At 37.9% G+C, this 27,030-nt stretch overlaps 1 protein-coding gene across 6 annotated transcripts in view; it reads right to left on the reverse strand.

The window, feature by feature from the left end:
• The window catches only part of NALCN (sodium leak channel, non-selective), a 358,797-nt gene that overhangs the window by 186,182 nt on the left and 145,585 nt on the right, over positions 1 to 27,030 (reverse strand). For all 6 annotated transcript variants that reach the window (XM_032151251.1, XM_032151250.1, XM_032151248.1 and 3 more), the window contains one exon: positions 17,572 to 17,703. In XM_032151251.1, coding sequence (XP_032007142.1) covers positions 17,572 to 17,703 — 132 coding nt within the window. The remainder of the gene's footprint in view (positions 1 to 17,571; positions 17,704 to 27,030) is intronic.

Here is a 27,030-nt window from a genome sequence, read left to right on the forward strand (position 1 = left end):
TGAAATATATCACAAGAGCTCCTGATGTTAACCATTTATTTATTTTTGGAAAAAAACTCTAGATGATAATGCTAACATGTTGGATTTTATCGGGTAATATATTTTATTTATAATTTTTACAGTTACTGTTTTATGTGAAATTGGCCTATAGTTTTACTGGTATATCATTATCAGGTTTTGGCTAAGATTATGCTAGCTTTATCATTTGTACTGTGCAGTTTTTATCTTTTGTATGATAATTTCTGAAATAAAATGAGAATTAGCACACCTTTAAAAGTAGACAGAAAGCGCCAGGAAACCCACATAGGCACAGGCCTTTTTGGTGATGGTGGAGCAAAGCTGTCCAGTGCTGTTCAGATCAGGTTTCTTATATCATCCATCAATTTGGCAGTTTGTATTTTGCCAGGAAATAATTGATTATCTCTAGATTTTCAAGACGTGCATTTAGGGTACATATTTTTCCAGAAAGAATTGGTTCTTCCAGGGAACCTGGGTCATCTTAGAAATTTCGGTTCCTCTTAAATCAACTTTTGGCTGCTGTTTCTCAGATTCTGGATGTAATGGGATTTTGAGCTCCAGCCCCACGAGTGGGCAGGCTGTCTTACACAGTTCAGTAGAGATAACATCATAATCTTTTTTTTCTTTTTTGAGACAGAGTCTTACTCTGTCACCCAGGCTGGAGTGCAGTGGCATGATCGATCTTAGCTCACTGCAACCTCTGCCTCCCAGGTTCAAGTGATTCTCCTGCCTTAGCCTCCCAAGTAGCTGGAATTACAGGCACACGCCACCACACCTGGCTAATTTTTGTATGTTTAGTAGAGATGGGGTTTCACCATGTTGGCCAGGTTGGTCTCGAACTCCTGACCTCAAGTGATCCACCCACCTCGGCCTCCCAAAGTGCTGGGATTACAGGCGTGAGCCACCATGCCCAGCCAGAGATAACATTTTTGATCTGCCAGGGGTCAAGGTCCAGACTGATGATCCCATCCTTTCCCTCTGAGGGTTGGGATTTTTCCTTCCTGATGTTATGTGGGGCCTCTCTCCCGCCTCTTCACTTTGCACAGGCCTCTAGTTGCTTCCATCCTGGACACACTCCTGAAAACTGCAAGTTCTGGCCACAAGGATATGCAAATGCCCTCAGGGCAGCCACTGCCTTGGGGCCCACCTGGTATTCTGGACTCATGTCACATTTAATTTTTGGCCTCAAGAATTTTCCTTAATTTTTTGCACACTCTGCTGAACATTTAAAATGTTTTAATATTTTAGGTGTTTTGTAGAAATGATTTTTAGCTACCTTGCAGGGCCACTCTGTACGTGCTTCCTATAAGCAGTGTACAATTTTATTTTGTTTTTAAACATACCCAGATTTTCTAGGGTTTTTGATAGGAAAATTCAACCTGCTCAAACAAAATGTACCAAACTTATACTTGGTCTTATGCTTCATGTTTATTTTATGTCATTGCTATTTCATTTTTAACTTTATCTTGTCTTTTTTTAACTTGGTCAACTATTTGCTAATTTCTTTCCCCCTTCATTAATTTGGAGACACGACTTGGTTTTTCTAATCCCCTGGTTTAATTCTCAATGGTTAGATATCAAACCAATACTTTTTTCTTATTGCTTCACAATTAAATTGCTGGCTCACTCATCCCTCCACCCCACACATCTGCAAACTTCATAGTACACTTCTACCATCCCACTCTCCATTGATATCACACCCTTTCCTAAGTCCAGGTTTTGCTGAAATCATTTACAAATTTATTACTAGTTTCTTGAATGTTATCATTTCTCTTTTTTTCAAAGATCCCTATTTGACATATGTATTATTATCTATTGAGATCCAATGCCCATCAATCCTCTCTTCTTTTATCTAGTCATTGAGATTGCAATTTACTTATCTTGTGATTAGCACACTTTAGTTTTCTTAAATAAATATAAAGGGTTGTATGCTGTCTTAGTCCTTTTATATATAAAGTGCATTTTTAACACTGACAGATGAACATGTTGTCTGTGTACAGATTCTGGAGTTGCAGTTCTATTCTCTCAGTCTATGTATATTGATTCATTACCTTCTACTCTCCAATATTGTAGATGAGTCACCCATTGCACAATACATTTATTTTACTTTTTCAGGTTACTTACGCCTGTTCAGAGGCTGAACAAGGTTATTTCTTTATGCTTGCAACCAAGGAAGGTCACCAGGACATGAGTAAGAATCTATTTTCATTTAATCTCACTAAAATTTAATGAGCTCTTTCAGTCTGCAGATTTATGGTTTTTTTTTTCATTTAGGTAAGCTTTCTTCTGTTGTTTATGACAACTTTTCTTCTATCTGTTCCCTTTTTCCTTCAGGGACTCCTATTACTCATAGCTGTGTGGATAGGCTACTGTACTTTGCCCTTATTATTATATCTCTACCACTTTTTGAGTTATTTTTTCCCACTTCATCTGCCATATTAGAAACTAGCTCTCAAGGACTACGCCCTTTTTTACCCACTTTTTGGACATTTTCAGTTGAAGTTACAGAAATTTTATTTTGTGCCCTGCTTACTTTTTCTTGAGACACAACAACAACAACAACAAATTATTCTCTCTCCCATCAATTATACTTGCTTGGGAAATCCCCATACTAGACATTTGTCTTGATTCTCTGAGTTTCATCCTCAATTTCTGAGTCTCCCTTTGTGTGTGAATTAACTTTTCTTTCCTTCACCGTGGATATATGTTTTTGATGTAATTGTCATTTGTCTTTTATGATATCTTAAGCAGTGGCAAATGAGGGGTAGTAGAGGGCACCATAGTTTACGGAGGCGAAAGACCTGAAAAGCCAAGGCTCCTTTGCTGAAAATCTGAAGGAGGCTTTTTGGTGACAGGATTTCCCAGAAATGAGTGGAGTCATTTATTGACCCCTTTCTCCACCTGGAGTAATTCAGTCTCTAGTGAGGTTCCCCTCCTGGCCCACTGAGACCCACAGGACTCTGAGGACTGCTCCTGGACCACAAGCAGCAGGCAGGCAGGTCCAGCTCCTCTGCAGGAAATGAAATGCTCTCTGCCCTGAGCAGTGGCCTCAGGGGACCAGAGGACTCAGACTTTGCTGCAAGTCCTGCGAGAGGTACTTCCTCTCTAGCACAGGCTTCTTAGTTCTGGCCTTGCGATGATATGGGGAAGACCTGAACCTGTTCTCTCTCCTATGGATACTAGGGAATCTCAGGAGAAACTGAAATTGATGTGTCATGAAGGTCCCATCCACGTGCCTGACCTGGTTGCTGTATTAGCAGAGGAAGCAGTAATAGGTACCCATGACATCATCTCTCCCTTCACCTGTATTTTCAGACTGAGACTTTCATTCCAAAAAAAAGAGTGGTGATCCATTTTAAAGTGTTTTTTTAGGAACACTACTAATAAATGCCTGAAAGATATTCTAATAGATTGTCTAATTATGTATACATACAATTAATCACCTTACTAACTGCATATATTATCAAAAGGACAGATGGAACGAACTGTTTAAGTGAGCGTAATTTATAGTAAAATATGCAGCTGGATCTGTTTGCATTACGGTTTTCTCTGTGGGAAAATGATATTCTTTTGAAAGACACTAAAAGGCACTAAAAGATTTGGCAAACTGTTATGTGATTATATTTAAATATATATAGTCTCACTGATTTTCCCCTAGAATGCCTGATTCCAGATTCTCTTGGAATCAAATGCCTTGCTTTGAACACAATTTGTTAACTTTTACAAGCCAACACTCTAGCTCTCTGAAATATTAATGCCAAAGTGATAACATTTTATGGAAAAACAATGCACATAAAAATACGCCTAACTTACTTGAAGGTATGGGTTATCCTGCTATAGAGAAGAACTGTGTCAGGATTTAAAGAAGGTGATTAGGAAAATCAAATTAGTTTAAATGATCACTAAGTATTTCAGTGTAGGTTATGGGGTTTGGTATAGGACTTAACTTCAGAGGACTATAATAGTTCAGAAGAACCAAAATGGAAGCAGTGGAGGCAAGCTCTAGTAACCACTTCTCAATGTGCAGCTCCAGATTATTGCAGTGAACTCAACCTTGATGGTAGCTGGACAGGGTGGAATTTGCCAGGGGCATGCTGGGAGCCATCTAAAAGGGAGAAGGCAACTGGGCTCTCTGCAGAACCTAGTTGCCTGGAGTGCTCCCACCAAAGTCACCTGAGCAGGTGTCCAATCTCCAGGCTTTCTGCAAATCCCAGGCATTCAGCAGGCAGCCTGTGGAAAAGTGGAAGAGTGGCTTCATTTGTCACTCTTAGCCTGGCAGCCCTCCACTGCTTTGGCCCTCCTCAGTCTGCAGCCCCCGCACCAAGAAGGTCTCATTGGGACCCTTCTTCTGTTGCACATTCTGCAGTGCATTCCACGTTTGTGAGTACCTACAAGTTAAAACTTAACTTTTTAAGAGTTAAGACAAAATTTATAAGAGTATAATAAACTTTTCTTTTTTTTTTGCATTACTTTAAGAAAACTTAGAAACAATGCATAGAAAAGGAAAGAAATATTTATTTCTTCTTACAAATACCCCAAAGCAGTGTTTCCCAATCTTTTTTTTTAATCACCTCTTCTAAGAAGTCTTTTAGAGATTTTGTTCTTAACCACCACCTCATGGAGTTTTGATACCTCTACCATATTATATATCTTTTTACATACTCTACTTTGGTTATTTGGTCTACATAGCAATCTACATTACAAAAGAGTGACAATTTTCTATCCCCCAACTAAGAACATATTTTTACCCCTTCGGAGGTGATTTTACTCCCTGTTGAGAATGCATGCTCAACCACTATATCTGGTTTGATGTCGCCATAATGAGGCAGGGGAATAAGGTCTGGAGGCAGGGAACCTAAGTCCATTTCACACTGACTTCCTGGGACTAAATTGAAAGAAAAACCCTAACTTTCCATGCCTGAGTAACAAAAGGACCAGGGGCTACTCCCTTTGCAAACCCCCACTTTTTCTGTGTGGCAGATGGATAATTGAAAGTACCTCTGATTGGTTGCTTTTCCCAACCAGACACTTGCCTAGGAGTGTAACTTTGTAACTTCACCTCAGCCTCTGATTGGGGGCCACCACTTCATTTACATGGGGTGAGCATCAAGTAGGTGGCCAATGGGAAACCTCTAGTGGGTATTTGGACCTGAGAAGATTCTGTATCTGGGGCCCTTGAGCTGCTGCTCGGGCTCACTCCCACACTGTGAAGTGTACTTTCACTTTCAATACATCTCTGCTTTCCTTGCTTCATTCTTTCCTTGCTTTGCTGTGCGTTTTGTCCAATTCTTTATTCAAAATGTCAAGAACCTGGACAACTTGCAGTCAAGACCCTCTACCAGTAACAACAGCAGAGTTTAACTAATCTCGTAAACACTGGCCTGTGAGATAAAATGGTAGAGATGGACATTGCCCATGAGTGGAAAGATATTTGAAATGTGTTATCTAATATTTGTGTTGCAGTCTCTGTTTTCTAATTTCAAAGAATCATGATGGATATCATGAGAAAAAAATGCATATTTATCACAAAGGAAGATTACAGGACAAAGCTCACAAGAAAATCAGTTCAGGCAATCCCATTCTCTCACATGAAATTCAGATTCAATAACACCAAAAAGTGATTACTGATTACCTGTATCAGTCTGGAGCTGTCTGTAAATCACCTACTCTTAGCTTGTAGTGTATATCAGTATGCTATAAAGAGCAAAGTTTGAGACGGATGGTTGAGTAGTCCAGATTGTCATTATTGTATTATATTTTTACCTAACAAGATAATGCCCAGATCTTTTAGAAACACACACAAAAAGTAATTGTCAGAAGAAACCTATTTACTTGAAGTTTCCCAGAAAATGAAATTAAACTCAACAATAATGTCAAAGACTGCTGCTATGGCAAGATTGATTATTTTCTTCATCTGGCCATTTTTTGTGATTAATGAACTCAAACATGGGTGTCAGATTTTGTTGGGGCCAAAATAAATGACTCTTCATTTTAACAAATATCATAAAACCAAATGTCTTCAGAGGAATGCAGAAATCACTTTTCTAGAAAAGAGGACTCCCTGAAAGATGGCAAAATGAAATCATGATTTATGAAACCCCTTCTGTTTCAAACACAATGTGATCAAAGGAAAAAAACAGGAAACCAAAGAGGCAGGAAGGAATTCTAAACGAGGTTAACCTCTTTGTTGACCAGAAATGCAACAGAAACATATGCTAGATCAAGACTCAGGCAATGTTGGACCCAAATGTGTCCTACAGGGTTAGGAGACTAAGGCACCTTAGATAAGGTAAAGACGAGAACCTTCATAGCGTAAAGACAGGGACTAGGATGGGTTTCTCTGCTAAGGAAAGGACAGTGAGACCAACTACCCAAAGCTAAGACCTTATAGGTAGCTGCAGGCCTCCAGAAGCAGGAGGAGAAATAATCAGCTTATCTGAAACATCAGAACAAGATCTTTTATGGACTATAGACTAGTGACAAGAACTGTGATATCACCCATATCAAGGGGCTAGCAATCTCCAAATGACACTTAAAAACCTAGCTCTGGATGGTGGGGCCCAGGATCAAGGTTAAGGCAACTGCAATATCCCTAAGAAAGTAGAAGTGATCACAGAGGGAGGGAGAGAGAAATAAGAAAATCTCCCAAGCCAAATGAGGCAGCATGTGAAGATTTTAAATAAATCTAATGAAAAAGAAAACAAAATTCTAAAATTCAAAATATAAATTTACTCTCAATAAAATTAATGTTGTCAAACTTTTTTATCACAATCATTTAGTTGTTTTTATTATTATTTTATTTTATTTTAAAATTAAATTCAATTAAATTTAAAGTTCCAGGATACATGTGCAGGATATGCAGGTTTGTTATATAGGCAAATGTGTACCATGGTGGTTTGCTGCACCTATAAACCCATCACCTAGGTATTAAGCCCCACATGCATTAGCTATTTATCCTGATGCTCCCCCTCTCCCCACCTCCTGATAGGCCCCAGTGTGTGTTGTTCCTCTCCCTGTGTCCATGTTCAGCTATTCAGTGTTCTATTATTCAGCTCCCACTTATAAGTGCGAACATGCAGTGTTTGGTCTTCTGTTCCTGTGTTAGTTTGCTGAGGATAATGGCTTCCAGATCTATCCATGTCCCTGCAAAGGACATGATATCGTTCCTTTTTATCGCTGCCTAGTATTCCATGGTGTATATGTACCACATTTTCTTTATCTAGTCTATCCCTGATGGACATTTGGGTTGATTCCACGTCTTTGCTATTGTGAACAGTGCTGCGATGAACATATGCATGCATGTATCTTTATAATAGAATGACTTATATTCCACCCAGAGAACCCCAGTAAGAAACAATTTTCAAAGAAGTTTAAAATGACCAATGAGATAAATGAAAAGGAGAAAATAATAAAGGTGAGGGAAGAAATTTAAAAAACAAAGAAATAAAGGGACTTAATAGTTCAAAATATTGGGAATGAACCAATAGTTTCAGGTATATTAGACACTGTTAGTATCAACCAAACTAAAAGCTGGTTCTTTGAATGAAAAATAAAGAATTTGACTTTTGTCTCAAGTTCCTGGGAAGTAGCCTCGACATCCTTGGAATTTGCCAATTGATAGGTATCTTTGTTATTTATGGTGACCCTGGTAGTTTATGGCAATGAGATCATTCATAAGCACTGGCCATGTCAGAAACTCCAACCTTGTGTGCATGGCCAATGATTCCAGCGATCATGCCTATCTAAGGAAACCCCAATCAGAAGCCTCAGCACAAAGCTCAGGTGAGCTTCCCTGGTTGTTAGCACTCCGAATATTGTTTCACATCCATGGGCTGAGAGGGTGATATGTCCTCACTCCATGAAGAGAGGAAACAGGAAGTTTCACATGTAGGACCCTCCATACCTTTCTCTCTGCATCTCTTCTTTTGGCTGGCTCTGATTTGTAACCTTTTTGCTTTAATAAAAATGTAACCAGAAGTATAGCACTTTCCTGATTTCTATGAGTCATTCTAGCAAATTATCAAACTTGAGAAGGCTAGTGGAAATCCCCGAGTTTTTAGCCTGTTGATATGTCATATGATATGTCATATGTCATATCAACCATATTAGCCACATGATACGTCATATGCGAGGGAGGCCCTGGAACCCCCTGAGCTTACAGTTGGTATCTCAAGTAAGGCCAATCTTAAAGAGAACTGTGCCCCTGTGCTGTGAAGTTTGGTCTAAAATCCAGGTAGTTAGCATCAGATGTCATTTACTTCTATAAAAAAGAAAGTTATAAATAAACAATATTGGCAGCAAAAAGGATTATACCTTCAGTTTCAATAGAGATTATAAAAATCCTGAGAGAAAACTGTGGAAATGTGAAACATTAGTTAAAATTAATGACTCTATAAATAGCAAGCAATAAGCCATGAAACTGACAAACCATAATAATCAAACCATAAAATAAGTCATTAATCAAGGTCTCTCTTCTCCCTTTCTCCCCCAGGGATCCCACTGCAAACAATAGCCCTAGATGGTGTCTAGAGGGACTTTATTCACTCTTTCGCAGAAGAGAAAAAGAGAAAAATATGTCTATTTCATTTGTGAAAGGAAGTGTAACTTCCCTAACAAAATCAGACTAGCAATGTAAAAGAATATAAAATCATAGAACTGTCCTTATGATTGAAAATTCCTGATACAATGTCACATATTTGATTTGTTTATTAAAAGTAGTGCTACAAAATCAGGTGTCTCAGGAATCTAAAATAGTTTCAGTATCAAAATATCTATTATTCTAATATACTGCACTAAGAAATTAAAAAGGAAAGTCTGTGTAGTCAGCTCAATATATGTAGAAGAAGATTGAATACTCAACTCATCATGAGAAATGCTCTTGGCAACCTAGAAATAGAAGTGAGCTTTATTAACATGATAAAAGGCATCTATAAAAACCTACAAATGACATTAATGATGAAATCATAAGCATTCATACCAAAATATAGAAAAACACCCGGCACGTCCACTATCACTGCCTCTATTCAACATTTTATTAGAGACCCACGCCAGGATAACAAAAGAAGAATAAAATCAGAGATATAATAATTAGACATGGAAAGACAAAACCTAAATTTCAGAAGATATAATTATCTACACAGAAATTCCAATCAAGTCTATGGATGATCACAAATAACAAATTGTAGTAAAGTTGCTGGCCATGAATTAGGTCAATATAAAAAAGTAATATTATTCCTACATCAATAAAAATTTAATTGAAATTATTTCATTCATAAAAGAAACTGTAGGATATGTAGGCATGAATCTAACAAAAAATGTGGAAGACCTTTGGAGAAAATTACAAAGCATTATTGGAAAACACTAAGGAAGGTTAGAATAACTGAATAGACATGTTCTTAACATCAATTAAAATCTCATTACTAAAATGAATTAAATTTTCATAATGTAGAGCAAGAATAGCAAGGCCAAGAACAGATAAAACAAATCTGAAGAAGAATATCAACATCAGTAGCTTGCCCTAATAAATCTCAAGGTTTATTATAAAAGATAGCACTTACGACAACATCTTATCCGCTAAAGCTCTGATGTATAGACACAGACTGAGGTGTCCAGAAACACAGTTGTGCACATGTGTAAACCTGATATATGACAGAAATTGCACTACAGGAGTGAGGAAAGAGTGAATTTTCAATGAATCTTCGAAGGACAATTGTTTATATAGGGAAAAAAATCAAGTCTTTATCTCATTCCAAATGTATTGGAGTCTAAAATTGAAAAAGCACAACTTGAAAACTCTAGCCTTTACTATAAGAGAATGTCTTCAATGACTCTGGTATAGATAAGACACAAAAAGCACTGAACCAAAAATTAAAGATGACTATATCTTACAGTGTTAAAATTAATAACTGCTATTGAAGAAAAGACAGCAAATAAAGTTAAAAGACAAGCTGAAGGCTGGGAGATGTCTGCACTGCATACTACTAGATAACTGAAAAATCAATTAGGGTACAGATTAAACAGGTAAAATTATAGAAGAGGAAATTCAGGGCTGACAGAATATGAAAAAAAGGTCAAATCTCTATGGTAACCAAGAAAATGTATATTAAGACTATAATGATTATATGAGATTGTAAGAAAATTCAAAATCCTGAACATAAAAACGTAGCATGAAGTAGAGCTGCTCATATATCCTGGTAGGAATGTAAATTGGCATAAGCACTTCGAAGTTCAATTTAGCAATATTTAGCAAAGTTGAAAGTGAGCATATCTGACAAATTCACAATTTTAAGTCTAGGTATATATTTAGAAAGAGCTCTCCCAAATGTGGCACAGAAACTCTAATGAGAATGTTTACTGAGGTATTGTTTTCAACAGCAAAGAGTTGGAAGCAATTGAAATACCCATTGCCCTTACAAGCAGAACAAATAAATTCATGGTTCAATCGACATGAATCAATTTCCCAAATACAATGAGGAGTGAAAGAGAAAAGTGGCATCTTAACACTTCATACTATTATAAAACATGCATTGATATGATGAATATAGTTCTCTGTAGATTAGGGAGAAGGAGGAGATCAAGAAGTGGTACACAGGGAGCTTCTCTACTCTACTAATGATGTTTTATTTCTGAATGAAAAACCTGACCCAAACATGAAAAACTATTAATTTTTTAAAAATCTGGGTGATGGACACACAAATATTGGTTATAATATTTTCTCTATGTGTTGAATTTAAGAAATACTTTCTAATTAAGAAGGAAATAAAAGAAAGTCACAGATTTTCAAAGGATAGAAATTTCAAAAAGAAGGAAAAATAAATAACCATAGAAAAAGAATCCTGCAAAATAATCATATTAATACACAAAGGCTAAGGGTTGCTTCTGACATCAGAGGTGTCTGACATAAATAAGTCTAATCCTGCCCAAATCTTATTTATGTAAAATTAATTTAGTCTCAGCACCTTTTGCTTCATCAATAATCTGTTTCAGAAACAACATTCTCTCAAGCTGTAACTTCTTGCAACGAACTAGCACCTTGGCAGATTATGACTCATTCCCTCCGACAAGACAACTTAATACATATTTTAGTTCTCTACCACAATAGAGAATGATTTTTAGATCTATTGGAAACACGGATTTAATAGCTAAAACTGCTCATATGGATATGATGTGTTGAGACAAACACTGACTTGGAAATTGTTCTTAATTTCTTCTTCTAGATTCACCAAAATTTCTTTGATAAATCATGTTATTGCCACAAATTTTAGGTATACACCTCACTCAAGATTACACCAGATAATCTCTTAAGATTCTCACAGAACTATAGCTCCTAAGAGTAGAAAGAGGTCCCTGGAGTCACACATCCATGACCATATCTTATTTACTTTATTTACCTCTGATTCCCCATCACCTAGCACAACTGCCATGTAAGAAAGGATACTAAGCCCTTCTTCCTCTCTGTTCTCTGTCTTTATAATTGAAATGAGATGAAGAATTTTATATCCATGTGAAATCTTTGCAGAGAAACTCTGAATGTATTTAAAAGAAATATTTCCTGTGGGGGACTAAGAGGGCTTAAGTAATAGATGATACTTTCTTTTCTGATGAATCTAGATCCTCTTAATAGCAGAGATTTTAGTTTTTGCTGAACAAAGAGCAAGTGAAGATGCAAGTCTGGGGTTGGAGTGGAATTGCTGTGCATGAGTAGCAGGGGAAGAACCTGCCTGGCTGATGACAAGCTGGGGAGATACGGGAGTAGGCTGGGTAGGAGGGATAGACAGAGTTGAGAGAAAGAGGAGTTTTAGTTAATTTACTGTGGGGTATGTAGCACAGAGTCCTGGGACTTCTTTCTTCCCTTTGGCTTCATTAGAAAACATGTCTGTCCTGATTAAAACTTAACACCAGGAGGTGGAAGAGGGTCGAGCTCCCCATTCACATAGGTCTAGAGGAAATCAAAGAACATAGCTGGGGATAATGCTAGGAGGTGACACAGAGCTAACTTTGGGCCTCTCTGTAGGTCTGTTCGCTTCCTTGCTGTGTCTCTGCCATCTGTTTGTGAGTTTCTCAAAAGAAGAATTTTGTTAAAGTTTTTAATCTCCTGTGCTGTGCTGATAAATTTTGTTAAATGTACAGCCTAATGGATACAAATACATCCATAGACAATAATAATAAGAAAAAATATTGCTCATATTTTATTATTTCTTAAGAAAAGAATGTATATTTAAAATGTAATTATGTTCATTATAAAATATGATTTTATGTGCAATAATAATATATTCTCTTAGATCACAAGGAAAAGTTAAAATTCTTACAAAAGAAAATAAACTTTACCTTTTTGTGTTTATGCACAGGCTAGAAAAGATGTAAACTTTTTCCTGTTTCTTAACTAATTCTAAATTTAGGTTAATTAATCCGAAGTAACAAAACAAGTCCTCAGCTTCACAACAGAAGCTAAGCAGCTTAATTTATTCTTAAAGGGTGATTTTTAGACTGTGAGTTGGCTCTTAATGGGTAAAGTGGCTTATTTTAGATTTTCTAAATAATTTATTCTGGAATATGTAGGAACTTAAAAAATTACTTCTTTAAAAGCTCATGACCTGTTGTGATCTATTTTTAAAATAAACTTTTCAAAATATTACATAATGCTATTGCCTTAAATGCTGCATCATTATAGTCTATAAACTTGAATTGCTGTTATTATGACTATTTTGAGAATTAAATGAGACAGTGAATTCTTTTAAAGCACTTGGCACATAGTGGGCCCTCCAAAAATCATAGCTTTATTGTTGTCAATATTAAAATATTTGACTTTAACACGAAATGTTAGTTGACATGCTCTCTGTTTCTATAGCTTAAACCAAGATCCATTTTTGTAAATAAAGTTTTATTGGAAAACAACCATTCTGAGACCACACTCACTTTTGTGCAATTTCAGAGTTGAGTAGTTGAGACAGAGAGAGGGTGGTCTACAAAAGGCAAAATGTTTACTATCTGGGTCTGCAAGAAAGAGTTTGCCGAACCCCGGCCTAAACTCAAGCCATTTTTATAAACTTTGTAAAAATAGAATATATTATGAAAAAGTAAGTTTAAATAAATTGACTTTTTCACACTCATTTGAAACAAATCACTTTGTCTCATGTATAAGTTTCTGATACAAAGAGAAATGGCAATGTAATTTGAATAAAAATGAAACATACTTGGGGAAAGTCAAACACACAAAATCAAAAACAGAGTGGAACGGCCAGGAGTGGTGACTCGCGCCTGTAATTCCAACACTCTGGGAGGTCGAGATGGATGGATCGCTCGAGCCCAGGAGTTCGAGACCAGCCTGGCCAACATGGCAAAACCCCATCTCTACTAAAAATACAAAAATTAGCTGGGTGTGCCTGTTATCCCAGCTACTTGGGAGGCTAAGGCAAGAGAACCACTGGAACTTGAGAGGCAGAGATTGCAGTGAGCCAAGATAGTGCCACTGCACTCTAGCCTGAGCAACAGAGTGGGACTGTCTCAAAAAAAAAAGAAGAAGAAGAAGACAACAACAACACCAAAAACCCCAAAACCTAGAGTGGAACAAATTCAGAATGCTTAAGTAGTTCAAGTGTAAATTGGTGGAGTCTATCTGGTTGTTTAAGTGAACAAAATTACCAATACCTAGTTTATTTATTTATTTATTTTTCCAGGATTTCAAAGAGTTAGTTGTTAGCTGGTTAATTGATTTGCCACTTTGTTAAGAATGAATGACATGTTAAAAGCTGCATTCATGTAACGTACCAATGTGATGAGTTTGGGAATAAGTGTACCCCTGTGGAACCATTACTATCAATGCCATTGACATATCCACCACCTCTCAAAGTTTCCTCCCACCCCCTTTCTTCTTATTATTGTCAGGGGACAACAATTATTGGACACATAATATATACTGAATTCCACCATCCAGTCCTGTCTGTCTGTTGTTGGGGTTGTTTTTATTTTTAATGTAATATAAAAAAGAAAAAAGATAAGGATTTACCAACTACCCCTAGACTCTACAATACACTTAAATAGTAACCAGTCAACTCTACAATATTCAATTATTTGACATTTTGTTGGAATTTCGTACAGCATAAGGATAAATCATCTACCATACATAAACACATTAGGAAAGGATCAATTTTGTACATGAAAAAGTTAGGTAAAATTTACGAAAGAATTCCATTCCTTGCTGTTGCCAGTGTGGAGGGCCTATTCACTTATGCTCCAGGATTGATTTAGTGTGACCACCTGCCCACCCTGGGCCAGGTCACAAAAGCAACGTTACTGTAATCTCCAATGTCAGGATTCCCTCAGGAGCAGATGCAGATTCCTCCTCCCAGATAGATGAGCATAATTGTAATCTCTTGTGGTGATTTCTGCTTTTGTTCCCTGGCATTTTTGTCAGCAGCTCTTTACCTACTGATGCTATTACTCTTGTATCATTCTTCTGTCTCATCGATCTTCCCACTTCTCCCTCCTCAGAGCCTTGAACTAATCTTTGAGTCTCTCCTGCGTTAAATAATTTCCTCTACATTATCAATCTCTGTTCTCAGAATCCACTTTCTGTCTATGCCTCAACTGATTCTCTCTCAAATACATTAGTTACCCCTGCAGTCCTTTCTAGTAGAATATGTGGACGAGGAAGAGGTGCCCATCCATTACTCCTTGATACTCCTTTGCAACGTATTCCATGAGGTTAAACCATGCTGTCACCCACTCTCCCTGTGGCTGCCTTCTGTCCTTCTGTCAATCTGTTCATCAGTCACTCGCTCATTCCCCGTGACTTTGCTCCCTGACTCCACTCTTCTCTCCAAGAACTGGCCTCACTCTGAGTGACTTCAATGTCCATGTGAAGACTCAGCCAGCGCCTTAGCTTCGACAATCCTTTCCATTTCTGCCTTGACTCCATCAATATGTTTAAGCCGCCCACATCCATGTGACACCCTAGATTTTATATTTCATTACTCAGAACTACCCTGGAATTGTAAAATCCTGGACTCCACTCTCTGATCATAACCTTTTCTAGTTCTATTATTCCATTACTTTGGTGGTACCTGTTCTTTAACCATATAGAGACCATTGATCCTTCACCTTCACTCCTCCCTTCTCCTCCATTTCCACATCCAACAGAGACCACAGGGTCATCATTTCAACTCCTTTGCCAGCAATCCATCTTTCCCCCTTGTTTCTCAGTTCCCCCAACCTGAAAAAAACCCTAACGCTGAATTCATTTAAATGTTGCTTTTCCCTCTTCTTATACAGGGCTAAAAAGTCGCAGATCTATCTAAATTGGTATCACTGTAAATCCGTAGTCCTAAATAGATCTTTAATGTTGCATTTGCAGTATTGTTAATTTTTTGCCTATCCCCAGGCACCTCTTCCCTCTCCCCTTTCTTCGCCAACTTCCCACTTCACTGTCTCATCATCTGGCCGGATGCAGACCTTGCTTCCTACTTCCCGGGAAAAACAGAAATTACTTGATGGGGCTTCCTTCATTGTTCTTTCCCTGTGTTAGAAATTTACCTGCAAATATTAGTATCAGTTCAGGCTTCTCTCTGCGTTTTTTTTTTTTTTTTTTTTTTTTTTGAGATGGAGTCTCACTCGGTCGCCCGGGCTGGAATTCAGTGGTGCGCTCTCAGCTCATTGCAACCTCCGCCTCTCAGATTCAGGTGATTCTCCTGCCTCAGCCTCCAGAGTAGCTGGGATTACAGGCGCCCGACACTACACCCGGCTAATTTATTGTATTTTTAGTAGAGACGGGGTTTCACCATGTTGGCCAGGCTGGTCTTGATCTCCTGACCTCATGATCCACCCGCCTTGGCCTCCCAAAGTGCTGGGACTACAGGCGTGAGCCACCATACCCGACCTTCTCTCTGCTTTTAATGACAATCCATTCATTGTGTGCTGGATTTTCACCAAAATTATACCTATTTTTCAGAGGCTGGGCTGCATATAATTTCTTCATCAGCCCCTGTCATTAGTTCTCCATAGCACAAAACTCTAATTGTTTACTATTTTTTTTTTTTTTTTTTTTTGCTAGATCGTAAGCTCCATATACCAGGTATAGCCATTGGGCAAATGTTGCATATCAGAGACTGTAGCCCAGTAAAAGTTTTGTATTAACGATATTTTGTTTCAGGAGACACACTTCCATGAAGAGGAGAATTCAGAAGTGACTACTTAAAAGTTTCTTGATATTCACATAGATGTCTACACTCGATAGGTACATGCAATCAATTCTTTTTCAGAAAAGCTTGTGTGTGGGTAGACTAAATTTTTATTAACCAAATCCATTTTTAAATGTACTAAGAGAATTCTAGGACTCTAATAACACTTAATTATATGGAAAATTGAATTTTTATGTGAAAAATGCTTTGGTAATAAAAAATAATCAAATTGTGACTTTTTTGCCTTTTCAGTTTACTTTTTCTTTTTTTTGAGACAGAGTCTTGCTGTCGCCCAGGCTGGAGTGCAGTGGCGCAATCTCGGCTCACTGCAAGCTCCGCCTCCCGGGTTCACGCCATTCTCCTGCCTCAGCCTCCAGAGTAGCTGGGACTACAGATGCCCGCCACCACGCCCGGTTAATTTTTTTTTTGTATTTTTAGTAGAGACAGGGTTTCACTGTGGTCTCGATCTCCTGACCTCGTGATCCACCCGCCTCAGCCTCCCAAAGTGCTGAAATTACAGGCGTGAGCCAACGTGCCAGGCCCCAGTTTACTTTTTCATAGGTTGGATTTATTGAAGCATTGTACAACTGTATATATATACCTCACTCACACGATGAATGGATTTCTACATTGTCAATCAATTTTTTCATAAATATGTAACCACTGAATTCTGAGATATATTTTAGGTAACTTTTTACATTAAAAAAACAAAGATCTTGGAAAATTATTAAAATGATTTAATATAAATGCAAAATGCTTATTGAAAGAAATAAAAATTAAAATATTTTAAGAATCAGATATTAACAAAACTACCTTATCAATAGGAAGTATTATTCCAGAACTCCAATATGATATATAGAGTGCTAGGGAGATGCTTATTTAATCATGAAACCTACCCTTTCATGGATGTCTTTAATGTAGGTGTAACACCCGTTTCTAGAGGAGTAATTATCATTATCATCTCTCTATATTTCCTTCCAGCCCTCTTCTAGGTATTGCTGAGCTGACCTGCTTATTTATGATCTTCTGAATCTGTGCCTGCTTGTACTTAGCAGGAAACAAACTAACGTAAGCTGAGAAAGGGAGAGATAATAAGAGGTGGACAGGAAAACAGCAAGATCCTAGAGTAAGGCCCAGGGGAAAAGGGTTACCTTGGCAACGTGACATACTGTGAGGAAGATGACTCAGGCCCGCGGTGACAGGAAATGAATCAGGGCACACCGTGACCAGAGGAACCACTTAAGAAGCAGACAATGATTCGGCTTTGGTGAAAGTCAAGTAATGAACAGGCTACACTTCACTTTCGCATTTCTAAGAGGCACTGTCCGCGGTTCGCCTGTTACTTGCCCAGCGATCTGCACGGTGGAGAGCTGCTTACCTCCGCCAGGTAGAACTCGTCGTACTGCCTCCTGAAGTTTTCTCCTTTGTAGTAGTTGCTAGCTGCCACGATCACGTCCACGGTCACCATGCTCAGGATGAACATGTGGAAAACGGATGATCGCATCATTTTCTGAGGAGGCGAAACAGACAGACTCTTAACAAAGAAATAAACCTCATGATGAAGTGTAATTGACGGGCTTAGGCCTTGGCTGACAGCACCTTTGTGATGTGCTGCTATGCAAAACAGGGCTTCCAAGATAAACTGAACTGGGCAGGCAAGGGAATCTTTCTTTCAGGCAGCTAAACAGTGACTAGGAAGATGGTTTCAGAGACTTTTGACTAAAAATGGAAAATATATATCATTTAATTTGTGTGTGGCTTGCATCTTAATTTTTAATTGGTTGGTTGGGTAGTATTTATGCTTAATTCTGACTGTATGGATAAATGGCTTTTAAAAAGCTAGTAACACAAAACAAGTATTACTTTATTCTGTGTTAAGGGAGAATACTGTGGATGAAAATATTTTAGAGATGATTATTATACAACTGGAAAAGTAAGAGAAACCTAAGATTTATTTTTTACTTATTACTTCCATAAATATTTGTTGAAAATTTTACTACAACTTCTAGTAAGTGACATGTACATCGTACTTGCTATCTACCTGGAGATTTTCTAGGTGCTTTACATAAATTAACTTGTAACAGCCCTAGGAACCTACTCTAATAAGGAAACTGAGGCTCAAAGAGGTTAAGTAACTTTCCCACTGTCAAACAGGGATTGAAGATGGACTCAATACTGGAACCCAAGTCTGGTCCAAGTCTACTGCCTACATTAAGATAGAGATAATTAAACACTAAAAAATAATGAGTATTATTTATTATTATTATTTTTTGAGACGGAGTCTCACTCTGTCGCCCAGGCTAGAGTGCAGTGGCACGATCTCGGCTCACTGCAAGCTGTGCTTCCTGGATTCACGCCATTCTCCTGCCTCAGCCTCCCGAGTAGCTGGGATTACAGGCTCCCGCCACCACGTCCGGCTAATTTTTTTTGTATTTTTAGTGGAGATGGGGTTTCACCATGTTAGCCAGGATGGTCTCTATCTTCTGACCTCGTGATCCGCCCGCCTCGGCCTCCCAAAGTGTTGGGATTACAGGCACGAGCCACCGCGCCCGGCCATGATGAATATTATTATAAAGGCTATCATGTATTAAACAGTTACTATGTTCAGGCCATATTATTCACATTAAAAATATTTGTGGGTACATAGTAAGTGTATATATGTATATATATATATATACATATATACACACATAAATATATATATACATAAATATATATATATTTATGGAGTACATGAGATGTTTTGATACACGCATGCAATGGGGAATAAGCACATCATGGAGAATGAGGTATCCTTTGAGTTACAAACGATTGTGTTACACTCTTTAAGTGATTTTAAAATGTACAGTTATTATTATTGACTGCAGTCACCCTATTGTGCTAGCAAATAGTAGGTCTTATCTATTCTTTCTATTTTTTTTGTTCCCATTAACCATCGCTACCTCCCCCCGGCCCCCCAGTACGCATCCCAGCCTCTGGCAACCGATCTCTATTCTCTATGTCCATGAGTTTGATTATCTTGGTTTTGTGATCCCACAAATGAGTGAGAACATGTGATGTTTGTCTTTCTGTGCCTGGCTTATTTCACTTAACATGATGATCTCTAGTTCCATCCCTGTTGTTACAAATGACTGGATCTTGTTCTTTATTAATGGTTGAATAGTGCTCCATTACGCATATGTACTGTATTTTCTTTATCTATTCATCTCTTGATGGACACTTAGGTTGCTTCCAAATCTTGGCTATTGCAAACAGTGCTGCAGCAAACATGGAAGTGAAGATTTCTCTTAGATATACTTATTTCCTTTCTTTTGGGTATATGCCCAGCAGTGGGATTGCTAAATTACAGCAGCTCAATTTTTAGTTTTTTGAGGAAGGTTCAAACTGTTCTCCATAGTGATTGTACTAATTTACATTCCCACCAACAGTGTAGAAGGATTCCCTTTTCTCTGCATCCTCACCAGCATTTATTATTGCCTGACTTTTGAATATAAACCATTTAACTGGGGTGACATGATGTCTCATTGTAGTTTTCATCTGCATTTCTCTGATGATCAATTATGTTGAACACCTTTTCATATACCTGTTTGTGTCATTTGTATGTCTTCTTTTGAGAAATGTCTATTCAAATCTTTTGCCCATTTTTTGATCAGATTATTAGATTTTTCCTACAGAGTTGTTTGAGGTCCTTATATATTCTGGTTATTAATCCTTTGTTAGAGGGGTAGTTTGCAAATATTTTCTCTAATTCTGTGTGTTGTCTCTTCACTTTGTTAATTGTATCTCTTGCTGTGCAGAAGCTTTGTAACTTGATGTAATCCCATTTGTCCATTTTTGCTTTGGTTGCCTATGCTTATGGGCGTATTGCTCATAAAATATTTGCCCAGTCCAATGTCCTGGAGATTTTCCCCAGTGTTTTCTTGTAGTAATTTCATAGTTTGAGGTCATAGCTTTAAGTCTTTAATCCATTTTCATTTGATTTTTATACCTTGACAGAGATAGGGGTTAGTTTCATTCTTCTGCATATGGATGTCCAGGACCATTTATTGAAGGAACTCTCTTTTCCCCAGTGTATGTTCTTGGCACCTTTGTTAAAAATGAGTTCACTGTAGGTGTGTGGATTTCCTTCTGGGTTCTCTATTCTGTTTCGTTGGTCTATGTGTCTGTTTTTATGGCAGTACCATGGCGTTTTGGTTACTATAGCTTCGAATTATAAATTGAAGTCAGGTAATGTGATTCCCCCAGCTTTGTTCATTTTTCTTAGGATAGCTTTGGCTCTTCTGTGGTTTCATATAATTTTAGAATTTTTTTCCATTTCTGTGAAGAATATCATTGGTATTTTGATAAGGATTTAATTGCATCTGTAGACTGCTTTGGGTAGTATGAACATTTTAACAATATTGATTCTTCCAATCCATGAACATGGAATATTTTTCCATTTTTGGTGTCCTCTTCGATTTCTTTCATCACTGTTTGATAGTGTTCATTATAGAGATCCTTCAATTTTTTGGTTAATTGCAAGGAATTTTATTTTATTTGTAGCTTCCATAAATGGGATTACTTTCTTGATTTCTTTTTCACATTGTTTGCTGTTGGCTTATAGAAATGCTACTAATTTTTGTATGTTGATTTTGTATCCTGCAACATTACTGGATTTGTTCATCAGTTCTAATAGTTTCCTTGTGGAGTCTTTAGGTTTTTCCAAACATAAGATCGTGTCATCTGCAAACAAGGATAATTTGACTTCTTCTGTTTCAATTTGGATGCGCTTTATGTCTTTCTCTCGTCCTATTTTTCTAGCTGGGACTTCCAGTACTATGCTGAATAACAGAGGTGATAGTGGGCATCCTTGTCATGTTCCAGATATTAGAGGAAAGGCTTTCAGTTTTTCCCCATTCAGTATGATACTAGCTGTGGGTCTGTCATATATTGCTTTTATTATGTTGACATATGTTCTTTCTATCCCCAGTTTTGTTGAGGGGTTTTACCATGAAGAGATGTTGAATTTTGCCAAATGCTTTTTTAGCATGAATTGAAATGATCATATAGTTTTCATCACTCATTCTGTTGATAGGATGTGTCACATTGATTTGTTTGCATATGTTGAATCATCCGTGTATCCCAGGGATAAATCCCACTTGGTCGTAATCCATATTATTCATATGTTATTTGTTTTACCTACTTTAATATCCACCATAACTCTATATGGTGAGATATATTACTCACATTTCACACAGTTCAGAGAGACTAAGTCATTTTTCCAAGGTCACACAGCAAGTACACAACAGAATCAGGCTTTACCCTAGTCTATTTAAAGTCCATTCTGGGGCCCGCTGCCCACTGTGGGGTAGAGAATACTTAAATGGAGAGAGTGGAGGCTGAAGGACCTGGGCAGCAGAAAGAGGAGAGAGAAGCAGACCTATGGAAAGGAACTGAGCACAAACAGCACACCACTGAGCCACATCTGCCCAGGGACTAGCGCCACCACACATCCTCTTTCTGAGGTTTCATTTCTTCTGGGTATTTATTAACACATGCCCTTACCGTCTGATCTGACCTGAGAATCCTTTAGTCATTGCAACTCAAAGAGCCTAACTAAAGCACAGCCTTAAAATGGGGTAAGAGAACAAGTACTGCCTCCTCTGAGCGCTGCCGATGTCTCTATGACTCTATGTATGTGTCTCGTGGGGTCTTCCTTATCCTACAGCAGAGGCTCTGGGCCAAACTGCCTGGAGCTGAAACTCCACCACTTACTGGCACTGTGGCTCCAGGGAAGTTACTTAAACCTCTGTTTTCTCATTGATAAAGTGGGGAAAATAGTACCTACTCCAAAGAGTTGTTATTAATTTTAAATGAGTCAATATTTGTAAAGGGCTTAGAATAGTGATTACACTTACAAATATTCTACAAAGGTTTACAGAAAAAAGGAATGCAATTTTGTGAATCAAGCATTTTTCTGTTCAGGAATGAGAAATTAATTACCCGAGGTCAAATAATTAATTATGTTGCATATCAGACTAAGCCCAGAATCTAGTGAGGTAAGTAACATTGATAAGGATCTAATAATTTGAGACATGCCAGTAACATTGGGAAAGTAGATTTTTATTAAGGCTTACTGTCACCATGGCTATTGATGCATATCCATTTCCCTTTGACTTTATTTCACAGGTAATACAAAATCAAATTCCAGAGCTGCCAATCAACATGTTTATATGCACATCAATTTACTTGCAGAAATGACTGACCTTCATAACACGGATAGGCAAATCATCTGGCACTTTTCTGTGCTCATTAAAATTTTTATTGCTATTTAGTCTTTCTTGCATTGTGAGAGTTAAATTCCATTACTATTATTCCTTTTCTATACTCCTTTCAGCATAATGTTCTATTAAAAACATTTCTGCTGATTTCCATTTCATCTGCATGGCAGAAAAGCCACAACTTTCTTTTTCTATTTTCCTTAGCTGTGGATTTCTGTCTTAAGTAAACTGTTATTACTGAAAGATCCAAACAAAGCTTTTAGCCATGGCTGTCAAGAAACTTTTAAATTGGTTTTGTAACTGTCACAGCTTCACTTTGGTGCTGTCATTATAATTAGGTTGTTTTTTGTCTGAATGTCTACGTGTCCCTGTTGGTTCAGAGTTATTAAAATAATCGCTTACAATGGATTTTGATACACTATAATCACCACTGCTTAGCTGACTTTCTCCAAAGCAGTAACTTCCAAATATTAAATAAGAATTAAGGTGATAAATATGTGCAGTACCTACATTTAAATATTAAAATCAGTAACTCCAGCTTTAGTGGCATGGCCCACTTCAACTCAATTCAATTCAGCCAGTGCTTGAAACTGGCTATCAGTTTCTTTAATGTAAAAAGGCTGATGACATTACATTTAGATTCATGCTTGTATCTACAGGAAAGTCCAAATTTGTACTTTTCAATTTTTTATTTTCTAATTAAAATTAATATAAAGGAAAATGTTAAAGTTGAGTCAGTACCACAAAATATTATATGACTTGAGGTCTTCACAATTGCATTATTTAAAATGGATGCATGATCTATCCCTCTACCTATCTATGTAGACAGATGAACACATACATCTCTAGTATATGTGTATGTATGTACATATATATGTGTATTCACATATGTGTGTGCATATTATTTTTTATTTATATATTTTAATAAAAGGTCCTTCAGACTCTACATACACATTCAATTTTTTAAAGTTTCCTTTAATTGCAATGTGATTTTGGTTTACATTTTTTAAAAGCAGAAGAGTTTTGGATATGTTTTTAGTTTGGCTTTGATCCAAGAATTACTTATCTGTGTATATGACAGCTGGAATTTTCAAAATACAAAGAATCTATACTAGATTAATCCCCAAGTCAGCATTATCTGTCAGGAATGAGCATTGTTACTCAAAGTGCGGTCCCTGGACCAGCAGCATCCTGGAAGCTTATTAAGAATGCAGGATCTCAGGCCCCATCCCAGGCCTACTGAATCAGAATCTGTATCTTTAACAGGTGATTCGTGAGCATGTTGAATTTTGAGAAGCACTGTTGTAGTGGATACTCCTTAATAGCAGCCTGCACTGTGGGACCTATAAGATTATTTACAACTTCACAGTTTCACGATTCTAAAAGTCTATAATGACTAGAATAGAATACCACAGATACTGGCTGGAATGTAATATGCTGGACTACACCAACACAAAAATGGCTGCCAACCTTGTCCCCATACCCCAACTCCATGGTCAAAAATCAACTAAATCTGTTTGGCTTCATAAAAACAAAAGCATGTGTTAGTTTTGCAACCATTTGGAGGCATTATAAAGACATCATTACAGACTCTCATAAAGTTAAGAAATGCAAATGCAGGTGGCCTCCAGGAGGTGAAAAAGGCAAGGAAGCCATTTCTTCTCCAGAGTCTCCAAAAGCAATGAAGCCTTGCTGATACCTTGTGTTTAGCCTGAGGAAGTCCATTTTGGACTTCTAACTGCAGAGTTCTAAGAGAATACATGTGTGTGGTTTTAAGTCACTGAATTTGTGGTTATTTGTTACAGCAGCAACAGGAAACTAACAGCATTGTCAACGATTTTGACAGACACCAGCTCAAATCGTCTTGTATACCAGCTCGAATCACCTTCTATGAAACATGATTGTAAAAAAGTGCCCAGGGCCACAAAATGGCACCTGACCATAGGGTTCCACACAAGGTGACTTGCCAATGAGGGGTCTCTGTAACGTTGACAACTACAGATATAAAACTCATAATAGCAACCAACGCTTTCATCTTGCTTTGTGTCAGAAAGCGTAATGAGACAATGAGTCTGGAACAATGGGACTGAGTCCAACCTCAAGCAGAAGAACAAGAAAGATCACTTTTTCCCACATTGGTTCTGAGTCCTGCCATGAAAGCAAACTTCCCAGGAGACTGTGGAAGTCCAAGCCAAACACGGGGAGGGCTCCTCATGCAATTAAAATGGACACCAACAGGATGGATTATTGAAATAAGAGCTACTGTTTTCTGGAGTGCTTGGTTTGTGCCAAGATTCATTCCAAACATGTTGCTTGCTGATGTAATAACATCTTTAATCCTCAACAACTCTGTGAGGTAGATACTTTTGCATCCCCTTTTACATGTGGAGAAACAGGCTCAGAAAGTCTAAGTAGATTTCTAGGCCCACAGAGATAGAAACATCTTAGACATTGTGAGCCCAAACCAGGTAGTCTCTTGCCTTGTATCAGACAGTCAAAATTCATCAGTCAACATTGCTCTATATATTAAAAAAGAGTGACAGCAGCTTCCTCACCAAGTATTTGTGGTTGGATAGAAGGTGTAAGTACATGAACCCTAAATTTGAAAGCTGAAGACAATCTGTTCTTCACAGAAATATTTAAGATTGCCATGGTTTAATGGAATGTCAATTTTGAAGACAGGATGAGCTGAGTTTAAATCTTGTCTCTGTGCCGGATTTAACCTTTCTGTGACTCGGTTTTCTCACAGAGGAAATGAGTATGATGACATCTACATCTTTTGGCTGTAAAATGAAAATAAATGAGACTTTAGTGTAGAGTCTAGCCTGCAGTGGACACTGTGTGCTCTGTAACTCTCATTATTTCAGTCTTGGAAAACACTCGAAAGATTTAAAAGTAGAGATGCAGTCAGTTGCTTACAGGGAAGGTCTGAAGCGTAACATAAGAAATCAGGGCCGGGCGCGGTGGCTCACGCTTGTAATCCCAGCACTTTGGGAGGCCGAGGCGGGCGGATCACGAGGTCAGGAGATCGAGACCACGGTGAAACCCCGTCTCTACTAAAAATACAAAAAATTAGCCGGGCGTGGTGGCAGGCGCCTGTAGTCCCAGCTACTCGGAGAGGCTGAGGCAGGAGAATGGCGTGAACCCGGGAGGCGGAGCTTGCAGTGAGCCGAGATCGCGCCACTCCAGCCAGGCCTGGAGAGAGAGACTCCGTCCCTAATAAACCAAAAAAAAAAAAAAAAAGAAATCAGGTGGAAGAGATTAGTAATCTTGAAATGGACCGTGAAAATTTATAAACTTTCAAAATGATCTAAAGCTATCTTATCTTTTTTTGTGGTATAAATGCCTAAGTACTTCATAAAAGCTCTTTCTATTAAATTTCTCCAATAATTTTTCCTATGAAACAGTAACTTAAAGATTCTGAAGACTGTAGGCAAAGAGACAAAATAGTGGTCTTAGAGGTTGCAATAAATATAAATTAGGATAATGAACAGTACAGCTCAGAAATGAAATCTGTCTTTAAATTGCTGCTTGAGCGAGTAAAATAACTCCACTTAGTAAAACAAAGTCTCCTCCACTGAATACTGCATCAGCCATGTACTAAAACTTGTGTTTTAATTGGATTTTGAAATAAACTTATTTGGAGAACAATGCAATTACATGGTGAAAGTCTCAGAAACCATCTTGCACATGAGCCATGAACATAAGAACAAGGACACAGTGAAAAAGACCAAATGCATAACACCTAAAATAAATCTCCCATTTGCAAGCGGGGCATCTTTTGCTTCCCTTATTTAGAAGACATCTGGAGATTCATTACTTCTACTATCAATGCACACAATTAATCTTTCCAATACAAAGAATTTATATTAAAGAGGTAACACTTATATCAACACTGAAAACAGAACCAGTGGATATCCTTAGAGACTGCCTTTCTCATCTGTCTGTTCCTGATGTGTCCTTAGAGAGTCAGGACAGAAGGGAATCCACATGTCAATCTCTACAAAGGTACCAAGAGCGTATGATTTCGGTGGACACCCTGCCGGCTGCCACGCCCTGTCAGTGGCTGGCTCTCTTTATTGGAATGGAGAGCTGAGTAAGGGAATTCTGAACAGACCCTTTATCTCTAGGCCATGTGAGTATAGCTTTCACTCTACTCTGTAAGAGTAAGGTTAGATGTCAAATTATAAATCAACAAACAAATGTGGATGTTATTTTTTTCAATCACCAGCTCCTCTTGACTTTACAACACAAATCTAGATTTTAACAAGAAGGAAAAAGCACCACTAATGGCTGGTATGAAAGAAATCACCTCTAAGCAGGATTGATTATGATGCCAAGCCAGTGATTTTCAAATTCCTCTTAGCCTTTGTGAAAAAACCCAGTGGCCTCCAACTGAATTCACCTCCCTGTAGCCACACATCCTTGACAGTATCCTCCACACCGACTCCGGACTCAGCCATGTGACTTATTTTGGTCAGTGAGATGGTAGCAAAGGTGAAGTAAGCAAAGACTTGGAAAATACTTGTGTATTAGAAATTACTCTTGCTGCTCTTGGAACCCCAAGCAACCACATC

The sequence above is a fragment of the Hylobates moloch genome, unplaced genomic scaffold (genome assembly GCF_009828535.3).
Source record: "Hylobates moloch isolate HMO894 unplaced genomic scaffold, HMol_V3 SCAFFOLD_4, whole genome shotgun sequence".
NCBI classification, from domain to species: domain Eukaryota; kingdom Metazoa; phylum Chordata; class Mammalia; order Primates; family Hylobatidae; genus Hylobates; species Hylobates moloch.